Below are 26,754 nucleotides of genomic sequence, written 5' to 3' on the forward strand. Positions count from 1 at the left end.
CACCTCACAGACAGCCTCTCGGTGAAGGGCCTCTAGTTTCTTCATTACTCACCTCCTCACAGACAGCCTCTAGATGAAGGGCCTCTAGTTTCTTCATCATCTCTCTCCTGCGATTCCTGAACCAGCCGTCAAAGTTAGGACACCTCAGGAACTGTCTGGATAGGAAATAGACACACCAAGATGAATCAAAAACACACCAACAAGCTTTTAGGATGCATAGACCATGTCACAATCAAGTCTGCAAAACAGGAAATACACAGACTCATGTTTCCTGGTAAACAGACCGAAAATAAAGCCCCCCCCCCCAAAAAAAGCTTGTTGAGTTAAGATTAAGAACACACATATATAAAAAAAATATTGGGCTTCTCTTATAGGAGCAGAAAACGAATCATCCAGTCATCTCAGCTTTTGACTGTGGCAATGCAGTCTACTTGAGTGCAGCTGCCACTGTATTAAAGTCATTGGACAGTTTTTCACACTACGCTTTATTACGGGTGATAGGTTCAATACACATCACTGCATTCTACACCAGAAAGTAGGCTGGCCCTCTCTTTAGTGTCAAGGATCAATGCACTACTCTCTCGTTTCGTTTATAAGGAAAGCGATTTTAGCAAAACTCCCCCTGTACCTAACATCATTAATAACTGTTAGATGTCCTGTACAAGTTGCCCCGGTCTCAGGGATACCCAACACCGGATACTCCTTTGTCGTCAAGTTGCCCCGGTCTCAGGGATAGCCAATACCAGAAACTCCTTTGTCGTCAAGTTACCCCGGTCTCAGGGATAGCCAACACCGGACACTCCTTCGTCAAGTTGCCCCGGTCTCAGGGATAGCCAACACCAGAAACTCCTTCGTCGTCAAGTTGCCCCGGTCTCAGGGATAGCCAACACCGGACACTCCTTCGTCAAGTTGCCCCGGTCCCAGGGATAGCCAACACCGGACACTCCTTCGTCAAGTTGCCCCGGTCCCAGGGATAGCCAACACCAGAAACTCCTTCGTCGTCAAGTTGCCCCGGTCTCAGGGATAGCCAACACCGGACACTCCTTCGTCAAGTTGCCCCGGTCCCAGGGATAGCCAACACCGGACACTCCTTCGTCAAGTTGCCCCGGTCCCAGGGATAGCCAACACCGGACACTCCTTCGTCAAGTTGCCCCGGCCTCAGGGATAGCCAACACCGGAAACTCCTTCGTCAACTTGCCCCGGCCTCAGGGATAGCCAACACCGGAAACTCCTTCGTCAAGTTGCCCCGGCCTCAGGGATAGCCAACACCGGACACTCCTTCGTCGTCAAGTTGCCCCGGTCCCAGGGATAGCCAACACCGGACACTCCGTCGTCAAGTTGCCCCGGTCCCAGGGATAGCCAACACCGGACACTCCTTCATCGTCAAGTTGCCCCGGTCTCAGGGATAGCCAACACCGGACACTCCGTCGTCAAGTTGCCCCGGTCTCAGGGATAGCCAACACCAGACACTCCGTCATCAAGTTGCCCCGGTCTCAGGGATAGCCAACACCGGAAACTCCTTCGTCAAGTTGCCCCGGTCCCAGGGATAGCCAACACCGGAAACTCCTTCGTCAAGTTGCCCCGGTCCCAGGGATAGCCAACACCGGACACTCCGTCGTCAAGTTGCCCCGGTCCCAGGGATAGCCAACACCGGACACTCCGTCGTCAAGTTGCCCCGGTCTCAGGGATAGCCAACACCGGACACTCCTTCGTCAAGTTGCCCCGGTCTCAGGGATAGCCAACACCGGACACTCCTTCGGTCTCCACAGAGTTAAGGTGAATCAGCTTTTATTTTTTTTTGCACCTTATTTCTAAGGAATAATCTCAAAAACGATTTAAAATTGGATGCCTCCAGGGAAATTCAGGAAACTGATTGAGGAGCTTATTACTGATGCGTCCGTTTCCTGTTGGCTGCGTCCGTTTCCTGTGGCTGCGTCCGTTTCCTGTGGCTGCGTCCGTTTCCTGTGGCTTCGTCCGTTTCCTGTGGCTGCGTCCGTTTCCTGTGGCTGCGTCCGTTTCCTGTGTGTGTTTTTGTCTGTAACACAGACCTCTCAGTAGGACTGCCTGGTTAAATAAAGGTGAAATGTGGATGTCAGTACCTGTAGAGTCCCATCCAGTCTCCTTTGAGTGGTGAGGTGAGCTGAGGACCAGCCTTCTCCAGAGTCTTCATAAAGTCCTCCTGGAGGAAGGGTCTCAGCTGTGGAGGACTCTTCCAGGGAGAGATGTTCTTCTGTAGAGGCATCAGACTGGCCACATAGCGCTCCTGTGAGATGGAGAAAGGGAATGGAAGACGTGTGTGTTAGTGTAGTTTTCATTACGCCCTTCCACACAACCGTTTAACTTCTCAGCACAGTGATCTATATTCGGTTTTAGATAGAACATCGCGGCCCGCCCGCCCGCCTGTGGGGAAAACAACCTGTGGTTAACCGAGTTTATCCCATTGACTGACAGCAAAAACTTTACATTTTTCAAAGCGCTATTTTTTTGGTTGTCTGCTTGTTTTCGTCAATAACAAAACTACATTCACGAAAAGTACAGGTCCAAAGATGACTTCACAACACGGCCTGCGTTCCCACAAGTTAGAAACACGTCATAATGTAGGGCTTCCCCCAAGCCTCGTCATGACGGCTCTAGCAGCCAGTGTGTTAGCTAGCTACTGACTGGAACATTAAGCTCAACAACACAGAGACTGTAACTCCACTCACTACTTGTATAAACAGAATATACAACTACAGGTAGTGAGTGGAGTTACAAACAGACTATACAACTACAGGTAGTGAGTGGAGTTACTAACAGACTATACAACTACAAGTAGTGAGTGGAGTTACTAACAGACTATACAACTACAAGTAGTGAGTGGAGTTACTAACAGACTATACAACTACAAGTAGTGAGTGGAGTTACTAACAGACTATACAAGTAGTGAGTGGAGTTACTAAAAGACTATACAAGTAGTGAGTGGAGTTACTAACAGACTATACAACTACAAGTAGTGAGTGGAGTTACTAACAGACTATACAACTACAAGTAGTGAGTGGAGTTACTAACAGACTATACAACTACAAGTAGTGAGTGGAGTTACTAACAGACTATACAACTACAGGTAGTGAGTGGAGTTACTAACAGACTATACAAGTAGTGAGTGGAGTTACTAACAGACTATACAACTACAAGTAGTGAGTGGAGTTACTAACAGACTATACAACTACAAGTAGTGAGTGGAGTTACTAACAGACTATACAACTACAGGTAGTGAGTGGAGTTACTAACAGACTATACAACTACAGGTAGTGAGTGGAGTTACTAACAGACTATACAACTACAGGTAGTGAGTGGAGTTACTAACAGACTATACAAGTAGTGAGGAGTTACTACCAGAATATACAAGTAGTGAGTGGAGTTACTAACAGACTATACAACTACAAGTAGTGAGGAGTTACAAATGGAATATATATAACAACATGTCTTAACTGTGATCAAGAAATGTGACTGTTCCTGGTGGAAAAACAATGTCCTATCATGAAGCTGGAGTAAATGACATCACTAAGCTGCTCCTGAATGTACTACGCCAGGACATTGATTCTATCCTATGTGGGTTTTAATAACATTATGAAGGGCAGCTCTTTTAAAGAGCTCATTGACACAAGTAAAAGACCCATCCTATCTGGCCCAGTGCCCTCTCTGAATCGTGGCATTGAACACTTTAGCAGGATTCTCTCTCTACACAAGTGCCTGTGATTATTGCAGCTCAATGGGTGTAACTTTTGACGACAATGTCAACACCTTTAGGAAACAAAAACACGTTTTATAAGGAGGATGGGATCCATCCACATAATTTCACAGCATTACAAGGCTGCGTTAAGACAATGACCCAAGCCCAGCTCAGTTTATCCAGACAATGTAAGTAACTGAATTGATGTCCCCCTAACTGCCCTGAATGCCTCTGCTGATCCTACAGCTGTTGTCTGCAGTAATCACGTGTCTATGAACCAGAGTTATACTGTTAGCACTGAGGCGGTGGGCCCTAGGAGGACGTTCAACTCCCCCTGCACTAACATCAATAACAATATCAACTCCCAGCTGTTGTCTGCAGTAATCATGTGTCTATGAACCAGAGTTATACTGTTAGCACTGAGGCGGTGGGCCCTAGGAGGACGTCCACTGTGTGCAGCTCACCCTGTATTAACATGAGCATGTCTACTTCTGCTAAGCCTCCCAGTAAAGCAAAGTAAATCAGGTAAGAAGAAAAGTGCTGAAAATAAGCCCGCGTTCACATATGTATCTTAAGAGACGAGGTTCATGAAATCAAGTTTGCTAGTAACAGCTAACATTAATCTCTGGAACTCACCCGGAAGCTTAGAAGAAATCCTGCTATGCCCTCCGACGAACCATCAAACAATTGTACTGTACCGGCTCCGATGATCGTCGGAGTGGCAGGGCTTGCAAACTATTACAGAAAACAAAAGGGAAGCACAGCCGAGAGCTGCCCAGTGACACGAGCCTACCAGACGAGCTAAATCACTTATATGCTCGCTTCGAGGCAAGCAACACTGAGGCATGCATGAGAGCGTCGGCTGTTCCGGACGACTGATCTCGCTCTCCGTAGCCGACATGAGTGTTGGGGAATAATCAGAATTAGTTGGTAACATAGGTAAGATGTTTTACATTCATCATATGTTTGTAAGTTACTTCTCATCAGAATGTTTATTTTTGTATAATACTGTGGCGGGGTTTGCAGTTATCTGTTCTCTGTCAGGACTAAGTTACTTAGGCCGGAGAGAGGTCAAGCGTGTATCTCTTGGCTCCACAATGTCTGTGTGCCAGTCAATGTGTCTCTGATCTTGTCAAGATAAGGTGGATGTGATATGCCTGTTGATATGAGGATTTGTTTTATGGTTCTGAGTTTGAGAAAAGAACATAGTTTAGGAGACAAAGCTGAAGGATAAATTATGGCCATTGCTGTCTGGCTATGTGTGTCTTTGCTATAAAGGATCTCAGTTGCAATGTGTAAGGGACTCTCAGAGAATTCATTGATAGACACTGAATTGATCTGAGAGTCACAGGGTTGTGATGGAGCTCATATAATTAAAGATGGACTTTATGATAACTGACTTGTGTGTGTGGTTTGCTAAATACAGGAAATGTCCACGACATGAGTAAGACCTTTAAACAGGTCAACATTCATTAGGCCGCTGGGCCAGACAGATTACCAGGACGTGTGCTCCGGGCATGTTCTGACCAACTGGCAGGTGTCTTCCTTGACATTTTCAAAATGTCCCTGATTGAGTCTATAATACCAACATGCTTCAAGCAGACCACCATAGTCCCTGTGACCAAGAGCACTCAGGTAACCTGCCTAAATGACTACAGACCCGTAGCACTCAAGTACTCCCTGGCCCCTCCTGTACTGCCTGGCCATGCACGTTTCCAACACCATCATTAAGTTTGCTGATGACACAACAGTGGCAGGCCTGATCACTGACAATAATGAGACAGTCTATAGGGAGGAGGTCAGAGACCTGGCTGGGTGGATGCCAGAATAACAACCTCTCCCTCAACGTAATCAAGACAGAAGGAGTTGATTGTGGACTACAGGAAAAGGAGGACCGAACACCCCCCTCCCCATTCTCATCAACAGGGCTGCAGTGAAGCAGGTTAAGAGCTTCAAGTTCCTTGGTGTCCACGTCACCAACAAACTAACATGGTCCAAACACACCAAGACAGTCGTGAAGAGGGCACGACAAAACCTATTCCCCCTCAGGAGACTGAAAATATTTGGCATGGGTCCTCAGATCCTCAAAAGGTTCTACAGCTGCAACAGAGAGCATCTTGACTGGTTGCATCACTGCCTGGTATGGCAACTGCTCTGCCTCCAACCGCAAGGCACTACAGAGGGTAGTGCGTACTGCCCAGTACATCACTGGGGCCAAGCTTCCTGCCATCCAGGACCTCTTTACCAGGCGGTGTCAGAGGAAGGCCCTAAAAATGGTCAAAGACCCCAGTCATACTGTTCTCTGCTACCGCATGGCAAGCGGTACCTGAGCGCCACGTCTTGGACCATAACACTTCTCAACAGCTTTTACCCCCAAGCCATAAGAATCCCGAACAGGTAATCAAATGACTACCCAGATTATTTGCATTGTGTTCCACCACTCCCTCTTTTACACTGCTGCTACTCTCTGTTGATCAGCTATGAGTCACTTCAGCTGTACATTCATGTACATATTACCTCAAATAGCCCGACTAACCGGTGCCCACGCACATTGATACAGTGGTAGCAATACAAGGTTGTAACAGCTACCGAAAAGACAGAAATGCCAATGGAGGAGGTGTTGCTGTTTATATTCAGAACCACATTCCTGTAAAGCTTAGAGAGGATCTCATGTTAAATACTGTTGAAGTAATATGGCTACAGGTTCATCTGCCTCCCCTAAAGCCCATTCTGGTGGGAAGCTGCTATAGACAGTCAGTATCTGGATAATGTTAAATACTGTTGAAGTAATATGGCTACAGGTTCATCTGCCTCACCTGAAGCCCATTCTGGTGGGAAGCGGCTATAGACAGTCAGTATCTGGATAATGTTCAATACTGTTGAAGTAATATGGATACAGGTTCATCTGCCTCACCTAAAGCCCATTCTGGTGGGAAGCGGCTATAGACAGTCAGTATCTGGATAATGTTCAATACTGTTGTAGTAATATGGCTACAGGTTCATCTGCCTCCCCTAAAGCCCATTCTGGTGGGAAGCTGCTATAGACCACCAAGTGATAACAGTCAGTATCTGGATAACATGTGTGAAATGTTTGATAATGAATGTGATATCAGATCTTGAATCTGTAACCAGTGCCTGCATCCTGGTTCAGGTTGTCAGTCAACCTACCAGGGTAGTTACAAACAGCACAGGAATGAAATCATCAACATGTATTGATCACATCTTTACTAATGCTGCAGAAATGTGCTTTAAAGCAGTATCCAGATCCATCAGATGTAGTGATCACAATATAGGAGCCATATCTAGGAAAACCACAGTTCCAAAGGCTGGGCCTAATATAGTGTATGAGAGGTCAGGCTGGGCCTAATATAGTGTACAAGAGGTCAGGCTGGGCCTAATATAGTGTATAAGAGGTCAGACTGGGCCTAATATAGTGTATAAGAGGTCAGGCTGGGCCTAATATAGTGTATGAGAGGTCAGGCTGGGCATAATATAGTGTATGAGAGGTCAGGCTGGGCCTAATATAGTGTATGAGAGGTCAGGCTGGGCCTAATATAGTGTATGAGAGGTCAGGCTGGGCCTAATATAGTGTATGAGAGGACAGGCTGGGCCTAATATAGTGTACGAGAGGTCAGGCTGGGCCTAATATAGTGTACGAGAGGTCAGGCTGGGCCTAATATAGTGTACGAGAGGTCATACAATACATGTTGTAGTTATTCTTATGTTGTTGATGTAAAGAATAGTTGTTGGTCCGTGGTGTGTAATGAGGAGCAACCAGACGCTGCTGGTCCGTAATGAGGAGCAACCAGACGCTGCTGGTCCGTAATGAGGAGCAACCAGACGCTGCTGGTCCGTAATGAGGAGCAACCAGACGCTGCTGGTCCGTAATGAGGAGCAACCAGACCCTCAACCACATTGTGTGGTTGAGAAGGATGAGGCAAAAGAAATGCAAATAAGTCTGGCAACCCAACCTATTGGCAAACGTAGTGCAAATACTGAATAAAAAAAAGAAACTAACTAAGAAGAAACTAAGATAAATTACAAATAATTATAGTAAAAGGCTTTGTAGCACCTTCAATGAAATGTTGGACTAAAAAAACTCCGCTCCATCATTCATTGAATCAGATGGTTCATTCATCACAAAACCCACTGATATTGCCAACTACTTTAATTATTGTTTCATTGGCAAGATTAGCAAACAACAAATGCTTACACTACATGTCCAAGTATATCTGACCAGATTATGAAAGACAAGCATTGTAATTTTGAATTCCGTAAAGTGAGTGTGGAAGAAGTGAAAAAAGTATTGTTGTCTATCAACAATGACAAGCCCCTGGGGTCTGACAACTTGGATGGAAAATGACTAAGGATAATTGTGCCACTCCCATCTGTCATCTTCAATTTCAGCCTACTGAAAAGTGTGTGCCCTCAGGCCTGGAGGGAAGGTAAAGTCATTCCACTACCTAAGAATAGTAATGTCCCCTTTACAAATAGCCAACCAATCAAATAGCTGACCAATCAGCCCGTTACCAATCTTTAGTAAACTTTTAGGGGAAAAAAAAAAAATGTTTGACCAGATACAATGCTATTTTACAATAAACAAATTGACAGACTTTCAGCACGCTGATAGGGTAGGACATTCAACAAGCACAGCACTTACACAAATTACTGATGAGGCTCCTGAACAGCTAATCAAATGGCTACCCAGAGTATTTGCATTGACCCCCCCTTCTTCGCTGCTGCTACTCTCTGTTATTATCTATGCATAGTCACTTTAATAACTACCTACATGTACATATTACCTAAATTACCTCGACACCGGTACCCCCTGCATAGAGCACCGTGTCATTTACGCTCTTTAATTATCTGTAGTTCCCCCGCTTCCCTTCTGTAGTTCCCCCGCTTCCCTTCTGTAGTTCCCCCGCTTCCCTTCTGTAGTTCCCCCGCTTCCCTTCTGTAGTTCCCTAGTTCTTATCTCGTACTTTATTTATTTTCTTAAAACTGCATTGTTGGTTAAGGGCATTTAACTGTAAGGTCTACACGTGTTGTATTCAGCGCATGTGACAAATAACATTTGATTTAGCTGAGAGAAATTGATGAAAAAATTGTCTAGTTAGACTTCGATCATATTCTGTTGCTGGAAAAACGTATGTGTTGTGGCTTTACACCCCCTGCTATATTATGGATAAAGAGTTACCTGTCTAACAGAACACAGAGGGTGTTCTTTAATGGAAGCCTCTCCAACAAAATCCAGGGAGAAACAGGAATTCCCCAGGGCAGCTGTCTAGGCCCCATACTTTTAAAAATCTTTACTAACGACATGCCACTGGCTTTGAGTAAAGCCAGTGTGTCTATGTATGCTGATGACTCAACACTCAACACATCCTTATTATAATTATTCACTTCCGGTCACAACTTGCAGACCTGTTTTCGAGTTGCTGTGCTGTGCGTTTTGTTGCCAACCTATTTTGCTACCTGACAATTTTACGGTTTTTACTTTTTAATTACTGTTGTTATACACACACACACACACATATATATATATATTTTTTTTTTTCCACCCACAACTTTTTCACTCCGGACGCTTTATCTGGACACGATTCGTCAGGACCTCCAACACCCGAAGCTAAGTAGTAACATTAACATGATGCCTTCTAATTGCAGTCGCTGTACTCGCCTTACGGCGAGGATAGCTGTGCTACAAGCCCGGCTTCAGACGCAATCGTTAGGCAAGGGTAATTTCAGTGTAGGAAAGGATGAAACAGCGTCTGTGCCACCAGCAAGTACAGATAGTAGTATAAATCCCCTGGCACAGTCCCCGCAGCCGGACAACTTTCTTACGGTTTCTGGAAGGAAATGCTGTAGGAACGCTCAACCGGTGTCGCTCATTCAGCCGACAGAAACTTTCAACCGGTTTTCCCCATTAAGTAGCGAGTCGGAGTCAGAGGCCGAGCCTTCTCTGGTCTATACTCCTCCCGTTACGGGGTCTGAGACGCCGAAGCTTCCCACCATTAGCTCTGACAAATTGAAAACCATAGTCATTGTCGACTCCATTACCCGCAGTATTAGACTTAAAACTAATCATCCAGCGATCATACACTGTTTACCGGGGGGCAGGGCTACCGACGTTAAGGCTAATCTGAAGATGGTGCTGGCTAAAGCTAAAACTGGCGAGTGTAGAGAGTATAGAGATATTGTTATCCACGTCGGCACCAACGATGTTAGGATGAAACAGTCAGAGATCACCAAGCGCAACATAGCTTCTGCGTGTAAATCAGCTAGAAAGATGTGTCGGCATCGAGTAATTGTCTCTGGCCCCCTCCCAGTTAGGGGGAGTGATGAGCTCTACAGCAGAGTCTCACAACTCAATCGCTGGTTGAAAACTGTTTTCTGCCCCTCCGAAAAGTTAGAATTTGTAGATAATTGGCCCTCTTTTTGGGACTCACCCACAAACAGGACCAAGCCTGACCTGCTGAGGAGTGACGGACTCCATCCAAGCTGGAGGGTGCTCTCATCTTATCTACCAACATAGACAGGGCTCTAACTCCTCTAGCTCCACAATGAAATAGGGTGCAGGCCAGGCAGCAGGCTGTTAGCCAGCCTGCCAGCATAGTGGAGTCTGCCACTAGCATAGTCAGTGTAGTCAGCTCAGCTATCACCATTGAGACCGTGTCTGTGCCTCGACCTAGGTTGCGCAAAACTAAACATGGCGGTGTTCGCCTTAGCAATCTCACTAGGATAAAGACCACCTCCATTCCTGTCATTATTGAAAGAGATCATGATACCTCACATCTCAAAATAGGGCTACTTAATGTTAGATCCCTTACTTCAAAGGCAATTATAGTCAATGAACTAATCACTGATCATAATCTTGATGTGATTGGCCTGACTGAAACATGGCTTAAGCCTGATGAATTTACTGTTTTAAATGAGGCCTCACCTCCTGGCTACACTAGTGACCATATCCCCCGTGCATCCCGCAAAGGCGGAGGTGTTGCTAACATTTACGATAGCAAAATTCAATTTACAAAAAAAAAATTGACGTTTTCGTCTTTTGAGCTTCTAGTCATGAAATCTATGCAGCCTACTCAATCACTTTTTATAGCTACTGTTTACAGGCCTCCTGGGTCATATACAGCGTTCCTCACTGAGTTCCCTGAATTCCTATCGGACCTTGTAGTCATAGCAGATAATATTCTAATCTTTGGTGACTTTAATATTCACATGGAAAAGTCCACAGACCCACTCCAAAAGGCTTTCGGAGCCATCATCGACTCAGTGGGTTTTGTCCAACATGTCTCTGGACCCACTCACTGTCACAGTCATACGCTGGACCTAGTTTTGTCCCATGGAATAAATGTTGTGGATCTTAATGTTTTCCTCATAATCCAGGACTATCGGACCACCATTTTATTACGTTTGCAATTGCAACAAATAATCTGCTCAGACCCCAACCAAGGAACATCAAAAGTCGTGCTATAAATTCACAGACAACACAAAGATTCCTTGATGTCCTTCCAGATTCCCTCTGTCTACCCAATGACACCAGAGGACAAAAATCAGTTAACCACCTAACTGAGGAACTCAATTTAACCTTGCGCAATACCCTAGATGCAGTTGCACCCCTAAAAACTAAAAACATTTCTCATAAGAAACTAGCTCCCTGGTACACAGAAAATACCCGAGCTCTGAAGCAAGCTTCCAGAAAATTGGAACGGAAATGGCGCCACACCAAACTGGAAGTCTTCCGTCTAGCTTGGAAAGACAGTACCGTGCAGTACCGAAGAGCCCTTACTGCTGCTCGATCATCCTATTTTTCTAACTTAATTGAGGACAATAAGAACAATCCAAAATTCCTTTTTGATACGGTCGCAAAGCTAACTAAAAAGCAGCATTCCCCAAGAGAGGATGACTTTCACTTTAGCAGTGATAAATTCATGAACTTTTTTGAGGAAAAAATTATGATTATTAGAAAGCAAATTACAGACTCCTCTTTAAATCTGCGTATTCCTTCAAAGCTCAGTTGTCCTGAGTCTGCACAACTCTGCGTGGACCTAGGATCAAGAGAGACGCTCAAGTGTTTTAGTACTATATCTCTTGACACAATGATGAAAATAATCATGGCCTCTAAACCTTCAAGCTGCTTACTGGACCCTATTCCAACTAAACTACTGAAAGAGCTGCTTCCTGTGCTTGGCCCTCCTATGTTGAACATAATAAACGGCTCTCTATCCACCGGATGTGTACCAAACTCACTAAAAGTGGCAGTAATAAAGCCTCTCTTGAAAAAGCCAAACCTTGACCGAGAAAATATAAAAAACTATCGGCCTATATCGAATCTTCCATTCCTCTCAAAAATCTTAGAAAAGGCTGTTGCTCAGCAACTCACTGCCTTCCTGAAGACAAACAATGTATATGAAATGCTTCAGTCTGGTTTTAGACCCCATCATAGCACTGAGACGGCACTTGTGAAGGTGGTAAATGACATTTTAATGGCATCGGACCGAGGCTCTGCATCTGTCCTCGTGCTCCTAGACCTTAGTGCTGCTTTTGATACCATCGATCACCACATTCTTTTGGAGAGATTGGAAACCCAAATTGGTCTACACGGACAAGTTCTGGCCTGGTTTAGATCTTATCTGTCGGAAAGATATCAGTTTGTCTCTGTGGATGGTTTGTCCTCTGACAAATCAACTGTAAATTTCGGTGTTCCTCAAGGTTCCGTTTTAGGACCGCTGTTGTTTTCACTATATATTTTACCTCTTGGGGATGTTATTCGAAAACATAATGTTAACTTTCACTGCTATGCGGATGATACACAGCTGTACATTTCAATGAAACATGGTGAAGCCCCAAAATTGCCCTCGCTAGAAGCATGTGTTTCAGACATAAGGAAGTGGATGGCAGCAAACTTTCTACTTTTAAACTCGGATAAAACAGAGATGCTTGTTCTAGGTCCCAAGAAACAAAGAGATCTTCTGTTGAATCTGACAATTAATCTTAATGGTTGTACAGTCATCTCAAATAAAACTGTGAAGGACCTCGGCGTTACTCTGGACCCTGATCTCTCTTTTGAAGAACATATCAAGACCATTTCAAGGACAGCTTTTTTCCATCTACGTAACATTGCAAAAATCAGAAACTTTCTGTCCAAAAATGATGCAGAAAAATTAATCCATGCTTTTGTCACTTCTAGGTTAGACTACTGCAATGCTCTACTTTCCGGCTACCCGGATAAAGCACTAAATAAACTTCAGTTAGTGCTAAATACGGCTGCTAGAATCCTGACTAGAACCAAAAAATTTGATCATATTACTCCAGTGCTAGCCTCCCTACACTGGCTTCCTGTCAAAGCAAGGGCTGATTTCAAGGTTTTACTGCTAACCTACAAAGCATTGCATGGGCTTGCTCCTACCTATCTCTCTGATTTGGTCCTGCCGTACATACCTACACGTACGCTACGGTCACAAGACGCAGGCCTCCTAATTGTCCCTAGAATTTCTAAGCAAACAGCTGGAGGCAGGGCTTTCTCCTATAGAGCTCCATTTTTATGGAACGGTCTGCCTACCCATGTCAGAGACGCAAACTCGGTCTCAACCTTTAAGTCTTTACTGAAGACTCATCTCTTCAGTGGGTCATATGATTGAGTGTAGTCTGGCCCAGGGGTGGGAAGGTGAACGGAAAGGCTCTGGAGCAACGAACCACCCTTGCTGTCTCTGCCTGGCCGGTTCCCCTCTTTCCACTGGGATTCTCTGCCTCTAACCCTATTACAGGGGCTGAGTCACTGGCTTGCTGGGGCTCTCTCATGCCGTCCCTGGAGGGGGTGCGTCACCTGAGTGGGTTGATTCACTGATGTGGTCATCCTGTCTGGGTTGGCGCCCCCCCCCTTGGGTTGTGCCGTGGCGGAGATCTTTGCGGGCTATACTCAGCTTTGTCTCAGGATGGTAAGTTGGTGGTTGAAGATATCCCTCCAGTGGTGTGGGGGCTGTGCTTTGGCAAAGTGGGTGGGGTTATATCCTTCCTGTTTGGCCCTGTCCGGGGGTGTCCTCGGGTGGGGCCACAGTGTCTCCTGACCCCTCCTGTCTCAGCCTCCAGTATTTATGCTGCAGTAGTTTATGTGTCGGGGGCTGGGGTCAGTTTGTTATATCTGGAGTACTTCTCCTGTCCAATTCGGTGTCCTGTGTGAATCTAAGTGTGCGTTCTCTAATTCTCTCCTTCTCTCTCTCGGAGGACCTGAGCCCTAGGACCATGCCCCAGGACTACCTGACATGATGACTCCTTGCTGTCCCCAGTCCACCTGGCCGTGCTGCTGCTCCAGTTTCAACTGACCTGAGCCCTAGGACCATGCCCCAGGACTACTTGACATGATGACTCCTTGCTGTCCCCAGTCCACCTGGCCGTGCTGCTGCTCCAGTTTCAACTGTTCTGCCTTATTATTATTCGACCATGCTGGTCATTTATGAACATTTGAACATCTTGGCCATGTTCTGTTATAATCTCTACCCGGCACAGCCAGAAGAGGACTGGCCACCCCACATAGCCTGGTTCCTCTCTAGGTTTCTTCCTAGGTTTTGGCTTTTCTAGGGAGTTTTTCCTAGCCACCGTGCTTCTACACCTGCATTGCTTGCTGTTTGGGGTTTTAGGCTGGGTTTCTGTACAGCACTTTGAGATATCAGCTGATGTACGAAGGGCTATATAAATAAATTTGATTTGATTTGATTTGAACACTATACACCTCGGCTTCTACAGCGACTGAAATTACTGCAACACTTAAAGCGCTGCATTTAGTTTCAGAGTGGGTGGCAAGGAATAAGTTATTCCTAAATATTTATCAAAGTAAAAGCATAGTATATGGGACAAATCATTCAGTAAACCTTAATTATATCTGGTAATAAATAATGTGGAAATTGAGCAAGGTGACTAAAGTAACCCTGGATTATAAACTGTCATGGTCAAAACATATTGATACAACAGTAGCTAAAATGGGGAGAAGTCTGTCCATAATAAAGCGCTGCTCTGCCTTAACAGCACTATCAACAAGGCAGGTCCTACAGGTCCTAGTTTTATCACACCTGGACTACTGTTCAGTCGTGTTGTCAGGTACCACAAAAAGGGACCAAGGCTCAGAACAGGGCAGCACGGCTAGCCCTTGGATGTACATAGAGAGCTAACATGAATAATATGCATGTCAATATCTCTAATGGCTCAAAGTGGAGGAGAGATTGACGTCATCACTACTTGTATTTATGAGAGGTATTGACATGTGGAATGAACCGAGCTGTCTGTTTGAACTACTAACACACAGCTCAGACACCCATGCATACGCCACAAGACGTGCCACCAGAGGTCTCTTCAGACTCCCCAAGTATAGAACAGACTGTGGGAGGCGCACAGTACTACATAGAGCCACGACTACATGGAACTCCATTCCACATCAGGTAACGGATTTAAGCAATAGAATCAGATTACATTTTTTTAAATACACCACATGGTAGAGCGGGGACTGTTAAACAACACAAACATAGGCACACACACATGGATTTTGTGTTGTAGATATGTGTTAGTGGTGGAATAGGGGCCTGAGGACACACAGTGTGTGGTGAAATCTGAATGTATTGTAATGTTATTAAAATTCTAAGGTTCCCAGGTTCTCACCAGTGGAATGATGAAGCTCTGCGTCAGCTCCAGGAAGTACCGTCGTAGGATGGCATTCTGTGCCGCCGAGGGACGTTTCTGTTGGACACCCTGAGGGGAGGACACAATACGAACATCAGTTTACACAGAGGGCATAGTCAGTCCCAAATGGCTAGAGATGCCAATTCACACCCCCCATTACCTTCTGTAGTTCCCCCGCTTCCCTTCTGTAGTTCCCCCACTTCCCTTCTGTAGTTCCCCCACTTCCCTTCTGTAGTTCCCTAGTTTTTTTATTTTATTTGTACCTTTATTTAACGAGGCAAGTCAGTTAAGAACAAATTCTTATTTTCAATGACGGCCTAGGAACAGTGGGTTAACTGCCTGTTCAGGGGCAGAACGACAGATCCTGGAAGGTCGGGGATTCGAACTTGCAACCTTTTGGTTACTAGTCCAATGCTCTAACCACTAGGCTACCCTGCCGCCTTTCTGTAGTTCTGTAGTTCCCCCCCCATTACCTTCTGTAGTCCCCCCCCCATTACCTTCTGTAGTTCCCCCCCATTACCTTCTGTAGTCCCCCCCCCATTACCTTCTGTAGTTCCCCCCCTTTACCTTCTGTAGTCCCCCCCCCCATTACTTTCTGTAGTTCCCTAGTCCCCCCCCCCATTACTTTCTGTAGTTCCCTAGTCCCCCCATTACTTTCTGTAGTTCCCTAGTCCCCCCCATTACTTTCTGTAGTTCCCTAGTCCCCCCGCTTACCTTCTGAAGTTGTTTAATGATATCCTCATCTTTGTTGAGGAAGGGCTTGTACGCGCTGTAGACACCTGCCATGGAACACACAAAGTAGTTTCACACAGTGAAGACGCAATGTGGATATGAAAACACCTAGTGACACAGTGAAGACACAGTGAAGACGCAATGTGGATATGAAAACACCTAGTGACACAGTGAAGACACAGTGAAGACGCAATGTGGATATGAAAACACCTAGTGACACAGTGAAGACACAGTGAAGGGCATTGTCGGTACTGGACGTTTAATATTAGGGAAGACAGTTATTTTTCTAAGAGCATGGCCTTATTTCTATTACAGCATATTGGATGACTAATTCATATTCCGTCCACCCGGTTCAATGTAACATTGACATATTAAGGCTACTAAAATGTTTCCTATACTCATATGGCTGCTACAACATAGCATACGAATTAAAGTTTATAAAGTGTAGGTGCGGTGCACAAGTCGAGGCACAAGTAGGCGTAATCAAGGTGACGGACAATACCGCTTTGCACACTCTTGATCTACGGTGTAATCATTAGTCCAAACAAGAGTTTCTATTGGACAAATTCAGCTAGGTTTATCCCTGTTTCCTTCCGTTTAAGAAACACTTTTCAACAGAAATCAATGAAATGAGAACCAAGAGTCTCCTAGGTTTTGTATTGAAGTCAATGTACCCAGAGGAGGACGGAAGCTAGCTGTCCTCCGGCTACACCATGGTGCTACCCCACAGAGTGCTGTTGAGGCTACTCTATACCTTCATTGCAAAACAGTGTGTTACTAAATGATTGTGATGTGAGAATATGTTACATACATATAAAAAAGGATAACTAATATTTTACTCTTTTTACAAAATTCAGTGAGTAAGTGGATCCTCCCCTTTCTCCTCTGAGGAACCTCCATTGGTGAAGGGGGAATGTGGATGTAAAAACACCAGCAGCCATCCATTCCAGTCATGTGTCGGGATGTAAAAACACCAGCAGCCATCCATTCCAGTCATGTGTAGGGATGTAAAAACACCAGCAGCCATCCATTCCAGTCATGTGTCGGGATGTAAAAACACCAGCAGCCATCCATTCCAGTCATGTGTAGGGATGTAAAAACACCAGCAGCCATCCATTCCAGTCATGTGTCGGGATGTAAAAACACCAGCAGCCATCCATTCCAGTCATGTGTCGGGATGTAAAAACACCAGCAGCCACCCATTCCAGTCATGTGTCGGGATGTAAAAACACCAGCAGCCATCCATTCCAGTCATGTGTAGGGATGTAAAAACACCAGCAGCCATCCATTCCAGTCATGTGTCGGGATGTAAAAACACCAGCAGCCATCCATTCCAGTCATGTGTAGGGATGTAAAAACACCAGCAGCCATCCATTCCAGTCATGTGTAGGGATGTAAAAACACCAGCAGCCATCCATTCCAGTCATGTGTAGGGATGTAAAAACACCAGCAGCCACCCATTCCAGTCATGTGTCGGGATGTAAAAACACCAGCAGCCATCCATTCCAGTCATGTGTAGGGATGTAAAAACACCAGCAGCCATCCATTCCAGTCATGTGTCGGGATGTAAAAACACCAGCAGCCAGTCATGTGTCGGGATGTAAAAACACCAGCAGCCATTCATTCCAGTCATGTGTCGGGATGTAAAAACACCAGCAGCCATCCATTCCAGTCATGTGTCGGGATGTAAAAACACCAGCAGCCATCCATTCCAGTCATGTGTCGGGATGTAAAAACACCAGCAGCCATCCATTCCAGTCATGTGTAGGGATGTAAAAACACCAGCAGCCATCCATTCCAGTCATGTGTCGGGATGTAAAAACACCAGCAGCCATCCATTCCAGTCATGTGTAGGGATGTAAAAACACCAGCAGCCATCCATTCCAGTCATGTGTCGGGATGTAAAAACACCAGCAGCCATCCATTCCAGTCATGTGTCGGGATGTAAAAACACCAGCAGCCACCCATTCCAGTCATGTGTCGGGATGTAAAAACACCAGCAGCCATCCATTCCAGTCATGTGTAGGGATGTAAAAACACCAGCAGCCATCCATTCCAGTCATGTGTCGGGATGTAAAAACACCAGCAGCCATCCATTCCAGTCATGTGTAGGGATGTAAAAACACCAGCAGCCATCCATTCCAGTCATGTGTAGGGATGTAAAAACACCAGCAGCCACCCATTCCAGTCATGTGTCGGGATGTAAAAACACCAGCAGCCATCCATTCCAGTCATGTGTAGGGATGTAAAAACACCAGCAGCCATCCATTCCAGTCATGTGTAGGGTTGTAAAACTCCAGAAACATTCACAAAATACAAATATTTTTCAGAAATCCCAGAAACAAGCATTTTTGGAATCATCCATCCTGGAATTCTTCAACCAGGATGACATTTATTTATTTTTAAACAGGGAATTTTGCGACCCTAGTCATGTGAGAGTAAAGCCTCCGCTCAATCACCTGGTTTAGAGTCCAGGGTCTTCAGGTTCTTCAGCTTCTTGACCTTCATCTGCTTGACAGTCTCTCCAGCCTGCTTCATGTCTCCAATACGGATGATGTGAGGCCAGTGTTGGAGGGTCTTCGCAAAGAACGGGTTGGTCACGCCAAGAATCACAGATGGCCTGAGAGACAGGCACAAAGACAGGCACAAAGACAGGCACAAAGACAGGCACATTAATACATCATAGTAGCTCTACTTGTCAACAAAAGCATGTCTGACTGGCTTCTGTGTTCCATTTGCTCCCTAAAAACACATAGCTAGCATGTCCATACAACATAGCTAGACAAATCAAATGTGAAGTAAGAGGAGATTGGAATTCCAGGGCTGTATACTACAATGCAGGATCAATGAGTTAGCTAGCCAACTTACCTAAATACTTGGAAATATATAAACTCAGCAAAAAAACATTTTTTTAAATGTCTGTTTCAGGACACCAGCTCTCAAAGAATTTGTAAAAATCCAAATAACTTCACAGATCTTCATTGCAAAGGGTTTAAACACTGTTTCCCATGCTTGTTCAATGAACCATAAACCATTAATGAATATGCACCTGTGGAACGGTCGTTAAGACACTAACAGCTTCCGAACATCACACCCACAGGACAGGTACAGGATGGCAACAACAACTGCACGAGTTACACCAGGAACGCACAATCCCTCAATCAGTGCTCAGACTGTCTGCAATAGGCTGAGAGGGGCTGGACTGAGGGCTTGTAGGCCTGTTGTAAGGCAGGTCCTCACCAGACAACACCGGCAACAACGTCACCTATGGGCACAAACCCACCGTTGCTGGACCAGACATCACTGGCAAAAAGTGCTTTTCACTGACGAGATGCGGTTTTGTCTCACCAAGGGTGATGGTCGGATTCCCATTTATTGTCGAAGGAATGAGCGTTACACCGAGGCCTGTACTCTGGAGCGGGATCGATTTGGAGGTGGAGGGTCCATCATGGTCTGGGCATCATCGGACTGAGCTTGTTGTCATTGCAGGCAATCTCAACGCTGTGCGTTACAGGGAAGACATCCCCCTCCCTCATGTGGTACCCTTCCTGTAGGCTCATCCTGACATGACCCTCCAGCATGACAATGTCACCATCCATACTGCTCATTCTGTGAGTGATTTCTGACAGGAATGTCAGTGTTCTGCCATGGCCAGAGAAGAGCCAAGATCTCAATCCCATTGAGCACATCTGGGACCTGTTGGACCGGAGAGGGTGAGGCCTAGGGCCGTTCCCCCCAGAAATGTCCGGAAACTTGCAGGTGCCTTGGTGGAAGAGTGGGGTAACATCTCACAGCAAGACCTGGCAAGTCTGGTGCAGTCCATGAGGAGGAGATGCACTGCAGTACTTAATGCAGCTGGTAGCCACACCAGATACTGACTGTTACTTTTGACTTTGACCCCCCTTTGTTCAGGGACACATTATTCCATTTCTGCAAGTCACATGTCTGTGGAACTTGTTCAGTTTATGTCTCAGTTGTTGAATCTTTTTATGTTCATATGAATATTTACATGTTAAGATTACTGAAAATAAATGCAGTTGACAGTTAGAGGACGTTTCTTTTTTTGCTGAGTTTATATATTTTTTGAAGATAAGCTTGAAATGGGTATGCTCTAATTGATTCAACAAACAAACATAAAGTGGAGCTTTTTTTAATGAATAAGCAAATCCATAGTTATTTCTGCTTTGTAGTATACCCCTCAGAGTATAAGGTGTTCTGGTGGTGTCCTACTATACTATAGTGTTACTCAGGGGGCCCGTGTTCTGGTGGTGTCCTACTATACTATAGTGTTACTCACGGAGCCTGTGTTCTGGTGGTGTCCTACTATACTATAGTGTTACTCAGGGGGCCCGTGTTCTGGTGGTGTCCTACTATACTATAGTGTTACTCAGGGGGCCCGTGTTCTGGTGGTGTCCTACTATACTATAGTGTTACTCACGGAGCCCGTGTTCTGGTGGTGTCCTACTATACTATAGTGTTACTCACGGAGCCCGTGTTCTGGTGGTGTCCTACTATACTATAGTGTTACTCAGGGAGCCCGTGTTCTGGTGGTGTCCTACTATACTATAGTGTTACTCAGGGGGACTGTGTTCTGGTGGTGTCCTACTATACTATAGTGTTACTCAGGGGGCCTGTGTTCTGGTGGTGTCCTACTATACTATAGTGTTACTCAGGGAGCCCTGTGTTCTGGTGGTGTCCTACTATACTATAGTGTTACTCAGGGGGCCCGTGTTCTGGTGGTGTCCTACTATACTATAGTGTTACTCAGGGGGCCCGTGTACTGGTGGTGTCCTACTATACTATAGTGTTACTCAGGGGGCCGTGTTCTGGTGGTGTCCTACTATACTATAGTGTTACTCAGGGGGCCCGTGTTCTGGTGGTGTCCTACTATACTATAGTGTTACTCACGGAGCCCGTGTTCTGGTGGTGTCCTACTATACTATAGTGTTACTCAGGGGCCTGTGTTCTGGTGGTGTCCTACTATACTATAGTGTTACTCAGGGGGCCTGTGTTCTGGTGGTGTCCTACTATACTATAGTGTTACTCAGGGGGACTGTGTTCTGGTGGTGTCCTACTATACTATAGTGTTACTCAGGGGGCCTGTGTTCTGGTGGTGTCCTACTATACTATAGTGTTACTCAGGGGGCCTGTGTTCTGGTGGTGTCCTACTATACTATAGTGTTACTCAGGGGGCCTGTGTTCTGGTGGTGTCCTACTATACTATAGTGTTACTCAGGGGGCCTGTGTTCTGGTGGTGTCCTACTATACTATAGTGTTACTCAGGGGGCCTGTGTTCTGGTGGTGTCCTACTATACTATAGTGTTACTCACGGAGCCCGTGTTCTGGTGGTGTCCTACTATACTACAACTCAGGGGGCCCGTGTTCTGGTGGTGTCCTACTATACTATAGTGTTACTCAGGGGGCCCGTGTTCTGGTGGTGTCCTACTATACTATAGTGTTACTCAGGGGGCCCGTGTTCTGGTGGTGTCCTACTATACTATAGTGTTACTCAGGGGGCCCGTGTTCTGGTGGTGTCCTACTATACTATAGTGTTACTCAGGGGGCCCGTGTTCTGGTGGTGTCCTACTATACTATAGTGTTACTCAGGGGGCCCGTGTTCTGGTGGTGTCCTACTATACTATAGTGTTACTCAGGGGGCCCGTGTTCTGGTGGTGTCCTACTATACTATAGTGTTACTCAGGGGGCCCGTGTTCTGGTGGTGTCCTACTATACTATAGTGTTACTCAGGGGGCCCGTGTTCTGGTGGTGTCCTACTATACTATAGTGTTACTCAGGGAGCCCGTGTTCTGGTGGTGTCCTACTATACTATAGTGTTACTCAGGGGGCCCGTGTTCTGGTGGTGTCCTACTATACTATAGTGTTACTCAGGGGGCCTGTGTTCTGGTGGTGTCCTACTATACTATAGTGTTACTCAGGGGGCCTGTGTTCTGGTGGTGTCCTACTATACTATAGTGTTACTCAGGGGGCCTGTGTTCTGGTGGTGTCCTACTATACTATAGTGTTACTCAGGGGGCCTGTGTTCTGGTGGTGTCCTACTATACTATAGTGTTACTCAGGGGGCCTGTGTTCTGGTGGTGTCCTACTATACTATAGTGTTACTCAGGGGGCCCGTGTTCTGGTGGTGTCCTACTATACTATAGTGTTACTCAGGGGGCCCGTGTTCTGGTGGTGTCCTACTATACTATAGTGTTACTCACGGAGCCCGTGTTCTGGTGGTGTCCTACTATACTATAGTGTTACTCACGGAGCCCGTGTTCTGGTGGTGTCCTACTATACTATAGTGTTACTCAGGGGGCCTGTGTTCTGGTGGTGTCCTTCTATACTATAGCGTTACTCAGGGGGCCCGTGTTCTGGTGGTGTCCTACTATACTATAGTGTTACTCACGGAGCCCGTGTTCTGGTGGTGTCCTACTATACTATAGTGTTACTCACGGAGCCCGTGTTCTGGTGGTGTCCTACTATACTATAGTGTTACTCAGGGGGCCTGTGTTCTGGTGGTGTCCTACTATACTATAGTGTTACTCAGGGAGCCCGTGTTCTGGTGGTGTCCTACTATACTATAGTGTTACTCACGGAGCCTGTGTTCTGGTGGTGTCCTACTATACTATAGTGTTACTCAGGGGGCCTGTGTTCTGGTGGTGTCCTACTATACTATAGTGTTACCCAGGAGGCCGTGTTCTGGTGGTGTCCTACTATACTATAGTGTTACTCACGTAGCCCGTGTTCTGGTGGTGTCCTACTATACTATAGTGTTACTCAGGGGGCCTGTGTTCTGGTGGTGTCCTACTATACTATAGTGTTACTCAGGGGGCCTGTGTTCTGGTGGTGTCCTACTATACTATAGTGTTACCCAGGAGGCCGTGTTCTGGTGGTGTCCTACTATACTATAGTGTTACTCACGTAGCCCGTGTTCTGGTGGTGTCCTACTATACTATAGTGTTACTCGGGGGGCCTGTGTTCTGGTGGTGTCCTACTATACTATAGTGTTACTCGGGGGCCCGTGTTCTGGTGGTGTCCTACTATACTATAGTGTTACTCGGGGGGCCCGTGTTCTGGTGGTGTCCTACTATACTATAGTGTTACTCGGGGGGCCCGTGTTCTGGTGGTGTCCTACTATACTATAGTGTTACTCAGGGGGCCCGTGTTCTGGTGGTGTCCTACTATACTATAGTGTTACTCAGGGAGCCTGTGTTCTGGTGGTGTCCTACTATACTATAGTGTTACTCAGGGGGCCCGTGTTCTGGTGGTGTCCTACTATACTATAGTGTTACTCACGGAGCCCGTGTTCTGGTGGTGTCCTACTATACTATAGTGTTACTCACGGAGCCCGTGTTCTGGTGGTGTCCTACTATACTATAGTGTTACTCAGGGAGCCCGTGTTCTGGTGGTGTCCTACTATACTATAGTGTTACTCAGGGGGACTGTGTTCTGGTGGTGTCCTACTATACTATAGTGTTACTCAGGGGCCTGTGTTCTGGTGGTGTCCTACTATACTATAGTGTTACTCAGGGAGCCCTGTGTTCTGGTGGTGTCCTACTATACTATAGTGTTACTCAGGGGGCCCGTGTTCTGGTGGTGTCCTACTATACTATAGTGTTACTCAGGGGGCCCGTGTTCTGGTGGTGTCCTACTATACTATAGTGTTACTCAGGGGGGCCGTGTTCTGGTGGTGTCCTACTATACTATAGTGTTACTCAGGGGGCCCGTGTTCTGGTGGTGTCCTACTATACTATAGTGTTACTCACGGAGCCCGTGTTCTGGTGGTGTCCTACTATACTATAGTGTTACTCAGGGGGCCTGTGTTCTGATGGTGTCCTACTATACTATAGTGTTACTCAGGGGGCCTGTGTTCTGGTGGTGTCCTACTATACTATAGTGTTACTCAGGGGGACTGTGTTCTGGTGGTGTCCTACTATACTATAGTGTTACTCAGGGGGCCTGTGTTCTGGTGGTGTCCTACTATACTATAGTGTTACTCAGGGGGCCTGTGTTCTGGTGGTGTCCTACTATACTATAGTGTTACTCAGGGGGCCTGTGTTCTGGTGGTGTCCTACTATACTATAGTGTTACTCAGGGGGCCTGTGTTCTGGTGGTGTCCTACTATACTATAGTGTTACTCAGGGGGCCTGTGTTCTGGTGGTGTCCTACTATACTATAGTGTTACTCACGGAGCCCGTGTTCTGGTGGTGTCCTACTATACTACAACTCAGGGGGCCCGTGTTCTGGTGGTGTCCTACTATACTATAGTGTTACTCAGGGGGCCCGTGTTCTGGTGGTGTCCTACTATACTATAGTGTTACTCAGGGGGCCCGTGTTCTGGTGGTGTCCTACTATACTATAGTGTTACTCAGGGGGCCCGTGTTCTGGTGGTGTCCTACTATACTATAGTGTTACTCAGGGGGCCCGTGTTCTGGTGGTGTCCTACTATACTATAGTGTTACTCAGGGGGCCCGTGTTCTGGTGGTGTCCTACTATACTATAGTGTTACTCAGGGGGCCCGTGTTCTGGTGGTGTCCTACTATACTATAGTGTTACTCAGGGGGCCCGTGTTCTGGTGGTGTCCTACTATACTATAGTGTTACTCAGGGGGCCCGTGTTCTGGTGGTGTCCTACTATACTATAGTGTTACTCAGGGAGCCCGTGTTCTGGTGGTGTCCTACTATACTATAGTGTTACTCAGGGGGCCCGTGTTCTGGTGGTGTCCTACTATACTATAGTGTTACTCAGGGGGCCTGTGTTCTGGTGGTGTCCTACTATACTATAGTGTTACTCAGGGGGCCTGTGTTCTGGTGGTGTCCTACTATACTATAGTGTTACTCAGGGGCCTGTGTTCTGGTGGTGTCCTACTATACTATAGTGTTACTCAGGGGGCCTGTGTTCTGGTGGTGTCCTACTATACTATAGTGTTACTCAGGGGGCCTGTGTTCTGGTGGTGTCCTACTATACTATAGTGTTACTCAGGGGGCCGTGTTCTGGTGGTGTCCTACTATACTATAGTGTTACTCAGGGGGCCTGTGTTCTGGTGGTGTCCTACTATACTATAGTGTTACTCAGGGGGCCGTGTTCTGGTGGTGTCCTACTATACTATAGTGTTACTCACGGAGCCCGTGTTCTGGTGGTGTCCTACTATACTATAGTGTTACTCACGGAGCCCGTGTTCTGGTGGTGTCCTACTATACTATAGTGTTACTCAGGGGGCCCGTGTTCTGGTGGTGTCCTTCTATACTATAGCGTTACTCAGGGGGCCCGTGTTCTGGTGGTGTCCTACTATACTATAGTGTTACTCACGGAGCCCGTGTTCTGGTGGTGTCCTACTATACTATAGTGTTACTCACGGAGCCCGTGTTCTGGTGGTGTCCTACTATACTATAGTGTTACTCAGGGGGCCTGTGTTCTGGTGGTGTCCTACTATACTATAGTGTTACTCAGGGAGCCCGTGTTCTGGTGGTGTCCTACTATACTATAGTGTTACTCACGGAGCCTGTGTTCTGGTGGTGTCCTACTATACTATAGTGTTACTCAGGGGGCCTGTGTTCTGGTGGTGTCCTACTATACTATAGTGTTACCCAGGAGGCCGTGTTCTGGTGGTGTCCTACTATACTATAGTGTTACTCACGTAGCCCGTGTTCTGGTGGTGTCCTACTATACTATAGTGTTACTCAGGGGGCCCGTGTTCTGGTGGTGTCCTACTATACTATAGTGTTACTCAGGGGGCCTGTGTTCTGGTGGTGTCCTACTATACTATAGTGTTACCCAGGAGGCCGTGTTCTGGTGGTGTCCTACTATACTATAGTGTTACTCACGTAGCCCGTGTTCTGGTGGTGTCCTACTATACTATAGTGTTACTCGGGGGGCCCGTGTTCTGGTGGTGTCCTACTATACTATAGTGTTACTCGGGGGGCCCGTGTTCTGGTGGTGTCCTACTATACTATAGTGTTACTCGGGGGGCCCGTGTTCTGGTGGTGTCCTACTATACTATAGTGTTACTCGGGGGGCCCGTGTTCTGGTGGTGTCCTACTATACTATAGTGTTACTCAGGGGGCCCGTGTTCTGGTGGTGTCCTACTATACTATAGTGTTACTCAGGGAGCCTGTGTTCTGGTGGTGTCCTACTATACTATAGTGTTACTCAGGGGGCCCGTGTTCTGGTGGTGTCCTACTATACTATAGTGTTACTCGGGGGGCCCGTGTTCTGGTGGTGTCCTACTATACTATAGTGTTACTCGGGGGGCCCGTGTTCTGGTGGTGTCCTACTATACTATAGTGTTACTCGGGGGCCCGTGTTCTGGTGGTGTCCTACTATACTATAGTGTTACTCAGGGGGCCCGTGTTCTGGTGGTGTCCTACTATACTATAGTGTTACTCAGGGAGCCCGTGTTCTGGTGGTGTCCTACTATACTATAGTGTTACTCAGGGGGCCCGTGTTCTGGTGGTGTCCTACTATACTATAGTGTTACTCACGGAGCCCGTGTTCTGGTGGTGTCCTACTATACTATAGTGTTACTCACGGAGCCCGTGTTCTGGTGGTGTCCTACTATACTATAGTGTTACTCAGGGAGCCCGTGTTCTGGTGGTGTCCTACTATACTATAGTGTTACTCAGGGGGACTGTGTT

General features: G+C 46.4%; 1 protein-coding gene across 1 annotated transcript in view; it reads right to left on the bottom strand.

Annotated features, from left to right (window-relative positions):
• dennd6aa (DENN/MADD domain containing 6Aa) overlaps positions 1-26,754 on the bottom strand; it is a 58,752-nt gene that overhangs the window by 10,325 nt on the left and 21,673 nt on the right. The window contains exons 12-16 of the mRNA XM_064967394.1: positions 18,580-18,740; positions 16,103-16,167; positions 15,368-15,457; positions 2,100-2,263; positions 53-155 (exon numbers count right to left, since the gene is read on the bottom strand). Coding sequence (XP_064823466.1) covers positions 53-155; positions 2,100-2,263; positions 15,368-15,457; positions 16,103-16,167; positions 18,580-18,740 — 583 coding nt within the window. The remainder of the gene's footprint in view (positions 1-52; positions 156-2,099; positions 2,264-15,367; positions 15,458-16,102; positions 16,168-18,579; positions 18,741-26,754) is intronic.

The sequence above is a fragment of the Oncorhynchus masou genome, chromosome 6 (genome assembly GCF_036934945.1).
Source record: "Oncorhynchus masou masou isolate Uvic2021 chromosome 6, UVic_Omas_1.1, whole genome shotgun sequence".
NCBI lineage: Eukaryota > Metazoa > Chordata > Actinopteri > Salmoniformes > Salmonidae > Oncorhynchus > Oncorhynchus masou.